This window comes from Chionomys nivalis, chromosome 1 (genome assembly GCF_950005125.1).
Source record: "Chionomys nivalis chromosome 1, mChiNiv1.1, whole genome shotgun sequence".
Classification (NCBI taxonomy): domain Eukaryota; kingdom Metazoa; phylum Chordata; class Mammalia; order Rodentia; family Cricetidae; genus Chionomys; species Chionomys nivalis.
The window spans coordinates 156,544,874-156,563,899 of NC_080086.1; the positions used below are offsets into that span (position 1 = coordinate 156,544,874).

General features: G+C 41.8%; 1 protein-coding gene across 1 annotated transcript in view; it reads right to left on the reverse strand.

The window, feature by feature from the left end:
* The window catches only part of Cntnap2 (contactin associated protein 2), a 2,085,894-nt gene that overhangs the window by 514,921 nt on the left and 1,551,947 nt on the right, over window positions 1-19,026 (reverse strand). Inside the window, exon 14 of the mRNA XM_057766295.1 lies at window positions 11,693-11,849. Coding sequence (XP_057622278.1) covers window positions 11,693-11,849 — 157 coding nt within the window. The remainder of the gene's footprint in view (window positions 1-11,692; window positions 11,850-19,026) is intronic.

Below are 19,026 nucleotides of genomic sequence, written 5' to 3' on the forward strand. Positions count from 1 at the left end.
GGGCAGTAGTTGTGAAGCTTGGTCCGGCAGTGGGACCAGGATCTATTCCTGGTGCATGATCTGGCATTTTGGAGCCCATTCCCTATGGAGGGCTTGCTCAGCCTTGATACAGGGAGCAGGTGCTTGGTCCTGCCTCAACTTAATGTGTCAGGCTTTGTTGACTCCCCATGGGAGGCCTTACCCTTTCTGACATGTGGATAGGGGGAGGTTGGAGGGAAGGTGGGAGGAGCAAAAGGAGGGGAGGGAGAGGGAATTGTGGTTGATATATTGAATAAAAAATAATTAAAAAGGAAAAAATATAAAACTTCACAAAATTCAATGGGCAGATTTAATACTCTTATTTTAAAGCTAGAGAAATAAAAGTGAAAAAAGTTAAATAATTATTTTAAAGTCTCTGTGACAGTTATTATTATCAACTTGAGAGGATCTGGAGTCACCTAGGAGATGGGCCTATGGGTGTGCCAATGAAGAATTATCTTAAGTTAACCTATATGGAATGATCTGTTTTAACTGAGGGTGGGATCTTTCCTTGGCAGGGGTCCTGGACAGTACGGAATGCAGAAAGGGAGTTGACTGCTGTCCTTCGATCCTCTCTGCTTCTTGACCATGTTTATACTGATGATCTGCTTCAAGCTCCTGCTGCTGTGACTTCCTGATATGATGGTCTGTGATCTAGAACTGTGAGCCATAATTAACCCTCCCTCCCTTACAGGGCATTTGTTAGAATATTTTATACAACAATAGGAAAAATAAATGAGGCAGTTATATAGCTCTATATGGTAGCTAGTAGAAGCTGTCTATTACTGTGGTTAATCCTGTGGAGAGTCTTGTAAATATCAGTAGTATAATGAGTAAATGGGTAGATGGATAAATGAAAAAAAATCATTCTTGAAAAGTCTATTTCATAAATTATGATAGCATTAAGGTCCTTAGGAAATAGGACAGCACCCATGGAATGCGGGAAGCTAACCAAACATCCCATAAATAATCACAATGGAAAATACAAGTGTTTTCAATATTCCAGATACTGTCCTAGTTATGAAGGCTCTTAGATAGTAGAATCAAGGTGGTGTAACTTCTGAAGGGTGTGACAACTACGGCTACAGACCGAGAGTAGGAATGGTTGAATGCAGGCTGATGGCATCCTCCAGGAAGTAAGGTTATCTTGCTGAAACACTCACCAGTTTGGAGATTATATATATATATATATATATATATATATATATATATATATATATATATATATATATATGCCATACCTAGCTACCGCCACTACAGTGCCATCACCTCCTCCTCCTCTTCTTCTTTGACATAGGTGCTGGGAATTGAACCCAGGAGTCCATGTTTGCAAAATAAGAACTTTACCAACTGCCTTTTGCTCCAGCTTTAACACACTTTTTAATTTCATCCTGCAGCATGATTGATTTGGGGGGGGGTGTCAAAAGCCTTCTGTTTCTTAGGTCATAAAACAAATCTCATAGAGCAGGCTAAGGATCGGAAATAAAGGCTGACCTCTGAATGTTTTCTTGGCTCACCCTTCTGTTTCTCTCAAGAAGACCATATCATCTATTCCACTCAAGTCCATTTATCATTCAGTTAGTGGGCTCCATCTATTTCTGGAACCTGCAGCCTTCCGAAGAGCTGACATATAGACGTAACATGATTCATCTCTCTCTCTCTTTCTCTGTGCTGTCATCAATAATACTTTGGGCTGTGGTCAAACCATATTGACACTTCGCTGACATCTTTCTGGGGTCCAATTACCTTCCTGTCAGGGTACAATCCATGAGGCGTCAGGAGGGTTCTATGCCATGCAAGCAAGTTGGCTCCTGAATATGCCAGAGACAGTATATTATACATCATCTTTTTGCTTCTTCTAGAAACTGGGAGAGGCGTTTCCTCATCCTTGTTGCCTCAGGGTTTTAACTCAGTGCTGAGAGAAGCACGGGGCCTTGAGGGAAACACAGATCTGCAGCAATCCTCTTCTTGCCTGGGTGATTCAGGCTGGTATTCCTCCCTCCATGTCCCAGTGTGAGACTGGACAATGAGAGCACAGGAGCTGTTATCAGGGCCCCTAACACTGAAACAGACACACTGAAAAGCGTGTGCCCTTCTAAAAGGGCTTGGCTCTTTAGACTTTGCAGGGGTGTCGTGCTGCAAGGCAGTGCTGTAGTTTTGTGGTTTGGATGTATAAAGTCCTCCTCGGCTCCCATTCGGGAATGCTTGGATCCTAGTTGCTGGCACTGTTTGGGGAGATTGTCCATTACCAAAACAACCTTCCTCTTGTCGGAAAGAGCGTTTCTTCTGTAATAGGATTGCCTCTGTTTCTCTTCATTTCACGCTTTTTACGGGGAGGTTCTCTGCGGATGTCTGCTGCCTGGGTTTCTTTCCCCTTCCATCCTCCACTGAACAGCCTGTTTTAAAATCCAAGGGAATAAGCACTGCATGTGTTTCTTTCTTTGGGGAGCAAGGGGAAGTGCTGGTGGTTCGAAGAGATTTTCATTTCTAGCACAGTATAGAGTTTCTAGATGATGGGAAAAGACTTCTGTGGCTTTCTGTTTCTGGACACGTCAGGCAGATGTGTCTAGATTGCTCTTAGATTTGGGGTCAGAACACGAAACTTTCACATTCCTTGTGAAGTGTATGAAGTGTGCCTTGTCTGAGCAGCATTAGAGCACATTTCTCCATGGTGAACCATCTTTAAATGCTCTGTTGCTGAGAAGACATCTTCATCTGTAGAGATGGGGCTCTGTTTTTAACCTAGGATTTCCTTTAAACAAATAGCAGGAGGAGTCAGTGGACTTTTTTCCCTTTCCTTCCCCAATAAGGAGAGGTCATATAATAAAAGCAGTCTTACATTACCACTGAGCACACTAGGGCATGCTAGTCCTGTAGAGATGTTATCCAGGGGTGACATTGTGACATTGCATTCATAGACTGGGCAACAGTCCAGTGATAGTCTGTTCTAGGTCAAATGAGAAGGACAGCTATCTGCAGCAAAGGCTTGGAATTTCTTCCTAAAGGAAACCAATGTTGGTAACATCAATAAGACAAGATATAGTTGTTCTTTCTGTAGGAGTTAGGACTTTCTGTAAGATTCAGGGATACTTTCTGTCCCTCTGGGGTGTGGGGGAGGCTTCAGAACTGCCTCTGGATGCACAGAGATGCCACAGTGAGGCTGATGACTGCAGAGGGCACCACTGGAACTTGGCAGGGCCTTGGAATTTGCTTTCTTCCATGATCTCTTAGTATGGCTAATTTGGAGAGCAGTTTCTCACTTCTCCCAGTCTGACAATTTCATTAGTATCCAGTTTTCAATCTTGCTGAAGGTGTGGTCTGATTTAGTTTCCACTGCACAAGGGCTGAGTAAGAAACCTGACCTGGTTCATAAGAGCGTCTATGATGGCCACAGACTGAAAGGCCAGGGAGGGGGCAGCAGAACAGGATCTTGCAAAGCACTATCAGCATCAGGATCACAATAGGACTTGGTACCCCAGGCCAGAGCAGAAGGGATTGGGCAAATTCCTCCTTACCTTCCCAAAGGTACTACTGGTTGTGTGTGTGTGTGTGTGTGTGTGTGTGTGTGTGTGTGTGTGTGCACATACTCACATGTGCCTGGTGTGTGAGTGCTTCTTGATATGAACATCTTCAACTACAGATGTATGTTGAAAATTGCCTGATAAAATATCGAAAGACCTTTATGTCTACAAATATCTTCTTGGAATCTCTTGTCTATTTCATTGTATTGGCCATTTTTCTTATTGATAGAATATGATGTTTGTCAAAAGCAACCTAATGTAGCCTGTAGAGGTGGTGGAGCTGTTACAAGCACTTACTGCTCTTCCAGAGGATATAGGTTCGATTCCCAGTACCCATGGTGATCCACCGCCCTCTTCTGGCCTTTGTGGGCATCAAGCATGCTTTCGATACACATACATCTATGTAAGCAAAACACCCATACACATTTTTTTATAAAAGCAAATAAAGGAAGGGTTAATATTGGTGCAGAGTTTGAGGGCACAGCCCACTGTGGCAAGGGACTGGCAGTAGGAGTGTGAGGAGGTGGTTATGCTGCATCTACAGTCAAGAAGCAGAGAGTGAGGAATGCTGGTGTTGGCTCACTTTTCCCCTTTTATTCTGTCTAGGGCCCCAGTCCTGGGATAGTGACAATAACAGTTAGGATCGATCTTCCCAGCTCAATGAACCCAATCAGGAAGCTCATGTGCAGATTTTCCCAGAGGTTTGTGTCCTCGGTGATTTTAGATCCTCTCAAATTAATACTTCATATTCAACATCACATCCACCATGTGGTACCTACTTCAGCACCGTAGCCAAGAAAGGACCACTGTGAAGTCTTACAACACTCTAAAGGTCACAGAATCAGCAAGTTAGAGGCTCAGGATTCAACAGTTAGAAATCATTCCTACCAATTTATCCTAAAGAATCCTTCTCTTGTAAGATTAAAACAACAAGGCATTTACATATGAACATCAAGAACACCATGTAGGTATATAAAAGTACCTAGCCAAAAAGGAGTCATATACTCATGTTCACTGTGGGACTGTTGCTGTCCCAAATGTGTCTACAAACGTAGAAACAACTTAGATGTTCACCGCTGGGTTAATGACTATGCTTGCATGGTCTACCCTCACAGCGGAGACTTGGACACGGGTATGAAAAGAAAAGAAGCTCTGATATCCATTACGAGATGCATGCACCTTGACAGCATTACCCTAAGTGAAAGAAGCCAGTCACAAGAAAACAGATCTTTTATAATTTCTTTTATGAGAGGTACATACAGTGTTTGAAATCACAAAGACAGGAGGTAGAATGGTGGTTACCAGGGGCATTGAGGGGGCTACTGTTTAATGGGCGTGGTGTTTCAGTTTCATCCAATGAGAGGATTCTAAAGATGAGTGAAAGGTAGTGACACAACAAAACTAATATACTCAATATTATTCAATTAACATTTAAAATGGCTTATATTTTTCTTCTTTATCACAATTAACAATGTGAAAGTACTTATATTTCTCTCTCATTCTCTATTTGTCTATCTATGTATTTAAGCATGAGGAGTTGTCTGTTCTGGGTTTGAATCTCTTCCCACCAATTCTTAGCTCTGTGTCCTGGTAAATTAACTTCTCTAGGACTTAATTTCCTCATCTATATGGTGACACGATTGTCCTCTATCCTAGGACAAATGTGAGGTTTAAATGACATGCTGTATTCCAGTCACTGGAACCATGCCTGACACACAATGGAAGACTCCAGTAGCATTATCTGATCAATGATATAGATGAAACTGCACTCATAAATATTTCAGTTCACGTAAAAGGTATCTGAAAACTTTGCAGGAAAATGTCGGCCAAAGGATTAGATAAAGTCATTTATAAACCATGAAAATGTATAATGAATACTTTTTGAAATATTCAACAAACTCATGGGTAGGAAGCTGGGCCAAAGGAAAGCAATTTGCTGCTTTGAAACATGGGAGAGACCCTTGGATGAAGTCCTGTCTGGGGAAGGCTGGGCCTAGATTATTTCTAACCCAGAAAGCAAATGCCTGCTAGACAAGCAGATTCCATTCAGAAAGAACAAAATAGAATCAACTGGTTAGCAGCCTTCCTAGCATGAGGGTGGGAACTGCTTGCTAATTGTCCCGCGAAGACTGATCTGATGGCTTTTCACTTCACTTCCATCCCACCATGCCTGCATCATCTTGGCCAGGATGCAATTGTGCAGAAATTCTACAATGAGAGCCACACAAATGAGAGAAGGGTGCTCGAGCAAGGAATGATGCTCCTTCACCCATAATTCTGCTTCAGAATGGCTAATTTCAGAGGCAATGATCGCGCTCATTGAGTTGGGCTGCATGAGACCAGGAATTACCCAGCAGTGGCTACTTAGCCGAGACCCATGCTCACTTAATTAGGATTCTGGCATGGTAGGTGGGAATATTGACTATTGCTGTGCATAGTAAATCATAAATGTTAAATCGCATTCAATCCCAGAAATAACTGTGCAAAACTTCTCACAGCATAGATAATCAGGCAATTATGGGGATGGTTAGAGAACCTCCAGGCCATGGTGGCTTTGTTGTGAGACCTGTCCTGCTCTGAGCAACAATCTCATTTATCTCAGCTCCATTTGTATGTCTCTTACGCTACTGGATAAGAGTAAATGCTCACTATATTCTTTAGTGTCAGACATAGAACATGTGGTCTACGGTTTAAATTTAGAATTTAAGATTTTCAAATAGCTGGTTAAAACCACAGCACTGACAACTTATCTGAGAGATTAAAAACGATGGAACTATCTTCACAATAGTATGTGAAAGCCCAGCCTGGGAACAGAGGACGGGGTGTTTAGCCTTTTCGCTGCTCATTACTGTTCATTTTTCTGTCTCTTTTTATTCTTGAGTCCTACATTATGAATCTGCAATTTCAGAAGTTTGTAATGATTTTAGCTAGGGCCCAGTCTGGTATTTAAATAATAATAAAATGTCTTATCTCATTGTAATTTTAAGAACATAGTCACCAATACACTTTAGGACCTTCATGTAACTTGGCAAGTATCTGATTTCATTTTGCTGATAACAAAGCTTAAGTCAGGGTCCAGTGAGATGGCTCAGGTGCTTGCCTCTTACATCTGAGGATCCGACTTTAATCTTTGGGATCCAAACAAAGGTAGAAAGAAAGAACTCTCTCCATAAAGCATTCTCCACACATGAACGTTGGCATGTTACTCCACACCATCATTACAGATAAATCATGTATACACACACACACACAAACACACACACACACACCATCACCCCCTACACCACCACCATCATCATCATCATCCTCATCCTCCTCCTCCTCATCAGCAGCAACCGTTGTAAAAATCAAATGTCTCAAGCTGGACCTCAGAGGGCACAATGATACAGCAATACTTCGCACTCAGTTGAGTCTGTCCACTGGACAACAGAAGTCTTTGCTATTGAAGTAAGCCCGTGGGAAGAAGTAGATTTCTTTTTCGGCTGAAAGCAGTCTGAAATAGGGGCCAACAGGGCATTATTCTTACCTTATAATGCATTCAAAGTGATTTCCCACATGAGTTGTGCTTGTAGGTACACACTCGTTTTCCTTTCCCCGAATCTCTCAACAAAAGAAGTAACAGCAGTGATCACTAGAGGGCACAGAGGCTCACCTGGATACTGGTCCCCTACTCATAGCTCCTACTCAGGGAGGCAGTAGCACCCAAAGCCAGCTTTCCCATCTGTTGTGGAGGGGACAGGCACCCAGACACTGTTGCAAAGCATGTACTTGAACCCAGACCTTAGAAGCCATGGTCGGCAATGTTTCACTCCTGAAAAAGCCTGTTTTGTTCATGTCCAACAGAGAGGGAGAGGAACAAGGACTTTGTGCATTCTACAGAACTGCCTGCCTCTCATGCCATTTCTGGGGGTGCTGGGCTAGGAACCAAAACAAAACACTCCTCAGTACTTCCTGATTTCTGAGCGTATCCATAACACCTGCCGGGAGAGGGCTAGAATCTGCCCTGAGACCTGCTGCAGCGCCAGGCAAGAGCCAGAAGGAACCACTTCCCAGAGAAGTTCATTTTCAATTATTCACTTGGAAGCATTGGAAAACACAATATGTACCATATAAAGCCTCATAAAAGAATCTCATATGAGCTGGAGAGTTGGAGCAGTTGGTAAAGCAATTAAGGTGCTTACTTTGCAAGCACAGGGTCCTGAGTTTGGTCCCTAGACCTCTGTTGAAAGTCAGAGGTAGGAGTGGTGATAAACACTTGTAATCTTAACATGGATGAGGCAGAGGTGAATCTAGCCAGTCATCCTTGCTTAATCGACAAACTCTAGACCAATCTTGTCTCAAAATAAGGTGGACAGTCATCCCCAGGAACATGACACCGAAGGTTGTCTTCTGCCCTCCACATATACACACATGCATATACTGACTTGCAAACATGTGTGTGTCTACACACACATCACATATACAGCACACATATACACCTGAACACAGATGTGCAGCTTCACACCTCCCTACATCCATCCAGAGAATACCAAATGATGATGTATCTTATATTATACAACCTATTAAATGCCTACTTTTCTGTAGTCCATTTAATTTAATATATATAAGTGTTTTCACAATAAGTGTTTCAGTTGTGATTTATTTTTAGTATACTGACGACAGATCAAGTGCTTGGGAGGTTAGAATCTCCCAAGGCAGTAAATCCGAAGCAGCCCAGCTACAAGTTAAGTTCTCTCTACTGCTTCTGAGTGTTACGAAAGAGGATTCCAGAAACACTTCTACTGACTTCAGATCTTTAAAGCATCTACTCAGGGACCCTTTGCCTAGTGTATTACTGGGCTAAGCCTGAAATCTTTATCTCTGTGTCATAGGGCATTTAATAGTTTCTTTTATAAATGTATTCCATTTTTCAATTTGTTCAAAAGACAAGTACCTTATGCTATATGTCATTAAGTGAACTCCACAGAAGCAAAGTGGTGGTAAGGATGTCCTAGTTGCTATTTAATCACAAGGGAACAAGACACCAGCAGTGACATGGGCTTTGAGTATCTAAAATGCTACAGTTTATCCAACGCCTGTTGAGGAGGGGTGCGATAAAGGACAGAGCAAGCTTTCTGTTCTGTGACCTGGATTCAGTTTTATTCTTTGGAAGGTCTCAGAGGCAAATGCATTTCTCTAAAGTCTGTACTTGTTCCCTGAAATCCCACTAATGCTACATTCTGGATTTGGTTGCAGATATTAGGATCTGGATCCCTTTTAATATTCCTAAAGCGGAACTCATTGTCTATGTTTCCACCCAGACTACTTGGTCTCTACGGCTTGCTGCCCCGCCATTTCTAGGGGTACAAACAGCAAGCCTGCATGGACTCCTCTTTTTCTCTCATGGTCATAAACACCAGGCCTCACTAGCTACCTACTCCCAAACTCTCATACATATCCTGTCATTCTCAAAGGTACTTCCAATCTGTGCCTCAAGCCCTTGATAGATTTTAAGGACTGTGATGGTTTGAATGAGAATGTCCTCCATCTTCTCTGCCATTTGAATACTTGGTTCCCAGTTGCTAGAGCTGTTGGAGGAGGCTTAGGAGGTGTGGCTTTCTTGGGAGAAGTACCTCACTATGGGTAGCCTTTGAGGTTTCATTCTCTCTGACTCCTGCTTGTAGTTTACAATGTAAGTTCTCAGCTTTCTTTTCCAGCTGCAGTGCCTGCTTGTTGCTGTACTGACAGACTCTTCTCCCTCTGGAACTTTCAGCCAAAATAAATCCTCCCTTCTGTAAGTTGCCTTGGTCATGGTTTTTTTAATTACACTAATAGAAAAGCAACCAATAAAATGACTTTTTTTTTGGTACACTTTTCTGATTCCTTCATTCCATCACACACTCCCTGACGGCAATCTGCACAGAACTGCCTGACTAAGCTCCGGTCACATGATACTACCACTGTACTGACAGAGTCTTTCTCATTTATGCTTCCCCTTCAAGAACATCAAACCAGACAACCCCTACTTCTCATTTGAGCATGCCACTTTCTCTGAGGACATTCTTGACTCTTCCCTTCTTTCTCTCAGCAAGTGTGGAAATTTCTCCCACTAGGAAGCTATATCCTACACATCTTCTAAGCAGACTCTGTTTTGGCGGCCGCATGTATAGGCCTTTTCCTACAACTGGTTTGTAAGTTGCCTGTGGATGAAGGGCATGTTCTATTGTCAATCGTCCCGTTGCACCCAGCATGATATCTAGAAACAAGGAGGTTTACTTGGAGGCATGCCCTAGATTTTCCTCCCACTGCCTTTCTCCATGCTCCTATAAGGTAGGGGAAGAAGAATTAAATAGCGATGATGGTAACAGTACTCTGGCTGTGCCAAGTCAGCCTCCTGAAGTGCCCAGGAATTAGAGCAGAAGAGACAAGTGGATGAGAGAGTCTTCTAAGCCTGCTGACACATAACCAGTATAAAGTAAAAATGAGTCAGGGCAGAGTTTCCTGTTGGTGCCACCTGCTGTTTTATCCCCAGTACCTGGCAGAATTTCTGTTATGTAACTTTTCAAGTGATATTTGCTGACTACACAACAGACGGATGGACTGACAGAATGAAGAAGAGATTGGCCTGACTGCCCAATGCACTTCCCATTTTTAGCTTCCAGTCTCTGTGCAGCATGTGTATGTATAAGTATAGATGGGCTCTTCAGGCAGAGCCGAAAATTAGCTATTAGAGTTTTTCTTTTGCAACCAGCCACAGATGAAACATAATGAGGGACTGGAGAGATTGCCCAGTGGTTTGGAACACTTACTATTCTTGCAGAGGATTCAGGTTCGATTGCCAACACCTGAAATGGATGGGTTATAACTGCCTCTAGCTTCAGTTCTAGAAGATGGGATCCCTTTTTCAGGCCTCTGATAATTCTACACACAAGTGGCAGATATTCACACAGACACATATATTTACAACATTAATCTTAAAAAATAGAACATAATGATAACTACCTATGTTTGAAATTAGTAACACCCATAGATTCTAAGTTACTGAAATAAATAGGATGTATACACATATATGTATGTGTGTATATATAGTATATATGATACACACATATACATCCACACACATCCACATATGTGTATCATGTATCGTATATACACATATATATCCTATATATACACATGTATATATATGTATATATACAAACAATATATATTTGTTTTTATTTGCTAAAAGAAACAAAATCCTTGTTAAGTTTGTAGACCTCCTGCCTGAAAATCCTATCATTTTTGTATTTTAAGAATTAGTTATTGAGTAACAGGTAAAAAGAATTTATTTTGTACGTCATTCTTACAGATGGTGACTCCAGGTGGACTTGGGGAACCTAGGCTTAGTTACCAGAGAGATTCAGGGCTCTGCTTCCTGCAGCTATGCAGAGCAGGAATGAGCAGGAGGCTCCAACACTGTCTGACCTAGGGGAGGTGGGCTAGGCTTTTTCTTCTGGTTTATATTCTTCCAGATAAGCCCGGCCCTCTCTTCTTTTTCCAGAGGACAGCTAATTCTATCTTTATCTGTGATGGACACTGCCATAGTCACTCACTGTAAAGCAGACAAAAGCCAGTGGAGGGATGAAAAGTAGATCTTTCTTGGACTGAGTTGTATCAGGGTTATAAACAATTCGGAGTATGATGGCAAAGGAGACAGGCAGGCACTTGTGGGCAAGGAGAACAAAGAATCCTTTCCCTTTCTTTCCTTTCCCTTCCTCATTTTGTTTCTGGTCTGTGTACTAAAGCAAACATCCTGGGAGCTGAAAGCCTTGTCTAGACATCTGCCTCCCCTCTTTTTTCCTCTCAGGTATCTGCACCTTGCATTCGGTCCTCCATCCTTGCAGGGCACATGCTATAATGTAAATCAGTGCTGCCAACATGACTCATTATTTTCCTCTTGGAATGGAATATGAACACATCAATTATGTGTCAGTCAGCTTCCCAATGTGCACCCTTGTCGCGCTGACCTCACTCTGCTTTTTTATTGCCGGGATACTCCTGACATTTGTCCACTGAGTTAGCTTCCCACATTTCTTCCCGATTATCTTCTCACTTTAACACCTCCCCAGACTTCCCTTTTATTAGCCCTCCTGACATGCAGACTCAGGGAGGTTGCACTCTGGGGCACTCACCACTGCTTGTAGTCCGCATCACAGTTGCAGTAGTACTTGGGGTCTGTGCAGTTGCGCTCGATGCCGCAGGCACACTTCTGAATTCCAGGCTCTGAGCCGCCCCAGTAGTAGTGCTTCTCGTTGGCTTTGCCAACCCACCACGTGTAAGGACTTCCATCTGCAAGGAAGGGGAAAAGCACAGTTAGAGAGGGGCCTAAATTGCATCCTTATAATCTCACCCTTGTTCTCTCGTCCTAGGAGCTACAGCAGTTTCTGATAAACTGAATGCCATATGCCCATCTTTAACGTAAAATTAGTTTAATAATAGGAACATTTAATTAAAACATCAGACAGAACGTCAAAGTTCAAGTTTCTTCTTTCTCTTCATACATCTCGGTGGACAAAGCTTTGACATTCAAGCTTCTAAAACTTAGGTATTAATTCAGGGAATGGGAATCCTAGATGGCGTCAGTCTGCATTGAAGGCATATGAACCATTCTGCAATATACAGCTAACTCCATAGATGATTTTGCTCTTATGAGAACTGATAGAAGTATGGAGATAAAAGATGGCTAGAGTTAAGTGTGGGCTTTGCCATGTCTTAAGTTTGACCTCTTAGTTTTATTTATAAAGAGCTTTGGTCTAGAAAGGCTAAACCCGTCTTTTATTACCCAGGAGATTTATGCCTCACATCAAAAGTCTGACACCATATCATACCACACTAGCTATCTGTTACGAAGTCATCTCTCTATGTCCATAGCTTCTATGTCCACACAATCAGCAAGCTGAGAATCAAAACAAACATACACAGACCTCTCATAGTGATTCCTTCAGTAACAGTGTGCAAGAACTATTTACACGGCGTTTACCTTACATTAGCTATTAAAGTTGATCTAGAGATGATGCAACATATTGGAGAAGATGTGGGTACCTAGGTTATACAAAGTGTTACCCCATGTGATATAAGAAACCTGAGTATCTTGTCTACAGATGTTGGATGCGCAGGAACTCCCCGATCCAAATCCCCTATCCATTCCATTCATTTATTCACCCTTTACCTGGTCATCAAAACTCGTTGTGTTCTGATTATGTGCCAAACAGTAGAACAACAGAGAAGAAATGCAGGCTGCAGGGAATGGGGAAACAAATGTATGAGTGCTGTGAGCATGGGAGAGGGTATGAGGTAAAGGTGATGGTGAATGCTTTCTCTGAGCTGTGTCTTGTAGGTTGATTTGATCTAAGTGAACTGAAACATAAACGGAAAGGAGTCCTATATAAAGGGAACATTAAGCAACAATCCATAGAGAAGAGTTTTATATGTAATGTGTATGCAGAAGCAAGCATGTGGTGCTAAGTAGGGCTGGGGAGAAGAGTTGGGGAGTGTAGCAGCAGAACACAGTATTAGATAGCAAATGAGGGCTGAGCTGGAAAATCTTTGTCCAAAGGAGAAATTGTTTCACACTGACTACTTCTTGCCTTTTAGGGCTACTTTCCTCCAACTTATAAAGCCTGAATTTTATCCTGAAGTAATAGGAGGCCACAGGAGGATTTGGAGCAGGGAATCATTACTGTTCAATTTGGGTTTTAACAATCTAGAGTAAGAGAAAAGATGAATTTCTATGTGATGAAATCAGGGAGGAGAGGCTTTACGGTCTCTTAATAATGGAAGAGATAATTAATAATGTGAGACTAGGAGAGGACAAAGAAAACAGAGAGCATTTGGGGTAGCTGGGGTAGATGGAGTGTAGGAGAGGAGGCGGTTAGGAGGCACCCGTGGAATCTGTAAGGCTACAACAGCATCACAAATGGTGCTGGAATTCCACAGAAGGCTGCCAGAGAAGTGGAAGGAAAATGAATCCACTCTAAGAGAATGCCAGCAAGAACAGCCTGGAGGCGGAAAGGATGAGAAGAGAGATTGAGAAGATGCTGGCCATGGGGGCTTTTTCTTCCATTTCATGTGCTGAGAGTACTCAGTATGAGTCCTCCTTTCTTAACAAAGTGTCTAAGTGTTTGAAACAACATGCTAATCATAACGATGATGCTATCCAGAAATGTTCTAGAACCCATTCACCTTTTTTAACGGAAACTTTTATTTATTAGCAACGTTCTGTTTCTTCTATTCCTAGGGCCACTGACATCCATTCTCTTTGATTCTCTGATTTTGCTCTTTTAGGATTCTGACACAATTGCATTCAACATGCATGTCTGTGTACAATGCAATATCCTTTCTGCTTCCTCTTCCTGTCAGTCTTTATCCTATTTTATTGCTTCTATACTGAAATAACACAATTCTTGAAAAGGAAGGAAAAATCTGCAAGAGGTAAGAATGTGGAAGAATTTGGGGGATATGCTAAGAGGACAGATGGACCTTAGAAGAAACTAGGAATGACTAAATTAATGGAGACAGGGCCAGCCAGTAAGCCAAAGAGGGAATCCATTAAAATCTCTAGGCCTGTGGGTGAAATTCCATTATAAGAATCTACCTCCACCTGTCCTTTCAGGACACTAAGTACATGCACACTTGTGTCTGTCAGTGCACTGAAGAAAGACATAGGAAAGTCTTGCATTCTTCAGTTACCAACTGGGTAATCACAACATCTAAATAAATAATATCATAGCTATAATGATGGAGTAGTGCACATACTTGGTATACTGTGATACCAAGTGAGATGCTGCATTATTTTTTCCTCAAGAGCAGGCAGTTTAAAGCCACTGAAAGTGGTTCTGGATGCAGGGTCATGCTCTGAGTCCCGAGGGAATCAACACTCTAACTTGAAAAGGAATGAAGTGGGTGTTCTGTTCCATATAAGTACCCAGATTTCTCTTAATTTAGAAAGCTTACTGTTTTCCATATTATGATCGTTATGGGAAACTTAAGAACTTGATTTGGTAGGTATCTGAGGGAGAAAGATTTCCCCTCTGTTTCAAAGGAGAAAGAAGCCAGCTTTCTGAGATGAAGGGCCCACTCTGCAGCTGTGTCCTCCCTAGAGGGGCCCTGTCACAGCAGAGAAGCCATTTGGGTTTGAACTCTGTACTCGAATGATTTTGCTTCAGGGTCTCTTCTCTTCCTGTCAGGGTCAGGGGAAAGTACCAGAGTTTTGATACTTCCCAGTGTCAAAGCCATGGTTCCATGATACAATATTGTTTTCCTTCTGCAATGTCCAGTTCTTTTTTTTAAAGGTTTGCAAAGTGTGCTTTATGGGAACTATCTAATCTATGCTGTCCCAGGAAACATGCAGGTTGTTTGTCCTTTGAGCTGTCGCAGGTCTTCTGGAGTCTGTCTCTGGCTGTGTGACAGTGGAAAGGGGACTCTGAGAAGATACTGTGTTGTCTGTGCATGGGAGCTGCTGAAGAAATCTGTCTGCAGAGATCCACTGTCTGATGAGAATTTCAGTACTGTGGAGAGGTTGGAACGTTGCAGGTCCACAGGCTTATTGTTGGTCTTAGTTCTGGCTCTCTGGACTAGCCATTCCATGCCTTTCTCTGAGTCAAAACCAACGCCTTGTGACAACAGATCAAACATCTTAGAATCTATTGACATAGTAGGCAACCAGGACTACCAATCCACAAGCCAAGTATGTCCTCAGATAGTATCTTAGGCTTACAAGAAAGACTTCCCTCATTATGACATACCTGCCTCTCTGATGTACCCATCAATGCATTTTAAATTTGCCTTATTTCTGTCAAACTATAAAAACTTCATAAAACTGCTTCCACATTGGGACATGGAAATTGGGGTAACCCAAATCTGTGTTTTCAAGCCCTGGTCACTCACAATGACTCCAGCATAAACTATCTTTTATTTCCTTTAAGAAGAAAGCTGTGGTTTTTGTGTTGACAGCAGGAAGCAGGAAAAGGTAGATAGTGCTGGGTTGACATGCAAAAAGCACTTTGTTATTCAAACTTCAACCTAGCCAGATAAAAACTTTACTTCCTTAGCTATCGAATCCAATTTGAGTATTTCATTGTTTAGCTGACTAATGCTAAATGGTTTCTCCCCCAGTAAATTTTGGTCAGTGTCATTGTTTTAGAAAACTAGGAGGTGCAATACTTTCTGCCTGGGGTACAGGGATAAAATAGACCCACATAGAAGTGGAGTTAATAGACCAACCAAGAGGAACAACATATTCAGTTCATGCCAAAAATGCTCAGGAAAAGAATTCTATATCTGAGACCCTGAGTTTCATGTCTACTCTTTCCAGCGGCCAATTGAAACAACTCCACACCATGTCTTTCTTGTCATTTCAGACAATTATAGAAACTCACATGACCCAAGAGCTATCTATGGTTCAATATTCTTTGTGAAAATCAGAACAATGTCAACAAAAGGAGCAAGATAGCATTCAGCCTCACCTTCAGAAGAAGACTATGAGAGTGGAAGAAGAGGGACAGCTGGCTCCTGGCAGCGTCTGTGGGGGCTGCCCAGACACTGGGGAAAGGAAGTTTCATTGTCAGGTTTGCTTTAGATGCACAGCAAGAACTCTCAGGTCTGCATGAAAGTCTGGCTCTGTACCAGTAGAGTGTGTGTGTTGTGTGTGTTTCTGTAGGTGGATGTGCGTTTTACGTGCCTGTATTTGTGCCTGTGTGTACATCTGTATCCACAGGCCAGAGGTCAAGTTTGGGTGTCATTCCGTAGGTGTTCACATCTTGTTTTTGAGTCAAGGTCTCTTGCTAGCCCTGAACTCATCATGGAAGCTAGCATCATGTCAAGGTCTCTCACTTGCCCTGAACTCATCATGGAAGCTGGTTAGCAAGCATCCCAGGATCTCCAGCTTCCTAGCACTGGGGTTACTGTCCTGACTAACTGTTCTTGAGTGAAATTTGTTCTAGGGATCAAATTCATATTTGCATGCTTGCAGGGTAAGCATTTTAGCAACTGCCCCTCCCTTCCACCCCCAGTTTTGTAAGGAAGAGAAGGGAAAGAGTCTTCTTACTGGACAGCAGAACACAAAGAGAAGTTCTATCGTGGTATTTCCTCTGTTCAGCTTGAAAGAAGCGACATACTAGGGATCAGGGGGTATGAGGGGGACTTGGCTATCAAGCCTCTTTTCCCTTCTCTGTTGATCAAACCACAATACTTCTGACTGGATAACTAATGCTTCAGGTGAGGGAAATGCAAAGTTGATATTACTGCATTCTCTTTCCAAGAAGAATAAATCAAGTCCCCACAAAGCACATGACTTTTGGCACAAGCAACCCAACAAACAAATTGGCAATAAGACAAACCAATTCCTGGGCAAAAAGGAAATTGTGCACTTTGTTATTCATACTGGCTAATTTGGTTTTAAATCACAATAACAAAAATAAATCATTAATTTGGTATATATTTCATATTTAGCAAGGGAAGAGTGCTTCAATTTTCTCTTTGAGCAAAAGAACTGCTTCATTCCAATGCTATCCTAATGAAATGCTATTTTTTTCTTTACAAACCATTAATTGGCTTTGGGGGAAAACAGTTAAAAGCAATCAAAGTGAAAAGACTTTTTAAAAGACAAGAATATGAAGTGGTAAGAAAAGAAATAAATTATCCAAGAGTTCAGAGACTTGTCTTCAACCTTTAACTATGAAGATTCTAGTTAACCGTGTCACATAGGTGAGTCACTGTAGTCAGATGCCATATTCTAGGTTAATGAGACACTAGGTTGTTAAGGTGAGGCCCAGTGAATTAAATCAGGCAGGAAGGGATGGAATGAAGTCTAATCATTCTGCTGTTTGAATCCACTTCAGATCAAGTTGCATCACAGCAGAGAGTTTCTTATGAGCTGGATGAAGCTAGTAAGAGAGAGAAAAGAGGGCACTTAAAGACTTAAGTCTACTTAAGACTACTAGTCTCGCTAATAACAAATTGTTGCAGAAGTGCCAGAGCCAACGCATGGACACACCTGAAAATGCACTCGGTACAAGGGTTTTCCAGAGTGTGTTCTTTAGAAAAGAGGTCTGTGCTATGTGTAACTTACCAAGCTGCTTAACTAGTAAGTATGCATGTGCTCAAAAAAGACTCAACTTTGTGTCTGGGACATCTAATGAGTTTCATTTGTCCACTTCTAGAAGATATGCAAAGCAATACCCCAAGACTTCTTAGTTCCCTGAATGTTTAACTATTTCCAGATTATTTGTGGACTCACAGGGGAGTTTTTTATTCAATTTTTATTGTTTTTATTGAGCTATATATTTTTCTCCCCCCCCCCTCCACCCTCTCCCAAGGTCTCCATGCTCCCAGTTTACTGAGGAGATCTTGTCTTTTTCTACTTCTCATGTAAATTAGATCCATGTATGTCTCTCTTAGTGTTCTCATTGCTGTCTAGGTTCTCTGGGATTGTGAATTGTAAGCTGGTTTTTCTTTGCTTTATGTCTAAAACCCATTTATAAGTGAGTACATATGATATTTATCATTCTGGGTCTGGGTTACCTCACTCAATATGGTGTTTTCTAGATCCAACCGTTGGCCCGCAAATTTCAAGATGTCATTATTTTTTTCTGCTGTGTAGTACTCCATTGTGTATATGTACTACATTTTCCTTATCCATTTTTTAGTCAAGGGGCATTTAACTGATCTCCAAAATATACAAAGAACTCAAGAAATTGGCCATCAAAAGAACAAATAGCTCAATAAAAGATGGTGTACAGACCTAAACAGAGAACTCTCAACGGAGGAATCTAAAATGGTGGAAAGACACTTAAGAAAATGCTCAATATCCTTAACCATCAGAGAAATGCAAATCAAAACAACTCTGAGATTCCATCTAACCCCTGTAAGAATGACCAAGATCCAAAACACTGATGACAACTTATGTTGAAGAGGTTGTGGGGAAAAGGGAACACTTCTGCATTGCTGGTGGGAATGCAAGCTGATACAACCCTTTTGGATACCAGTATGGTGATTTCTCAGAAAATTAGGAAACAACCTACCTCAAGACCCAGTAATACCACTTTGGGGTATATACCCAAAGGATGCTCAATTATGCCACAAGGACATGTGCTCAACTATGTTCATAGTAGCATTGTTTGTCATAGCCAGAACCTGGAAACAACTTAAATGCCCACAGAAACCATTTTAGCAAGAGAAAACAGAACAGCTTTAACTTGCCCCAAACACCGTGGCATTTAGTGCCCCCTGGTGGTAACTCCTTTGCAGACAATCTGTTTTGGTATACTATAAAAGTTCAAGGCCTCTAGTGACATGGCAGAATTCAATCATTTAAAAGACTTTTTAATTGTATATATTCAGATTTCCCATACTGTAATGGGATAGACAAACATAAGCAGTGGTCATGACTGGACAGGGAGGCACAGTAACTAACTAATCTATCATCTCAGGCATGCTCCTCCTAAGTAACTCAGATTTTGCTCTCTGA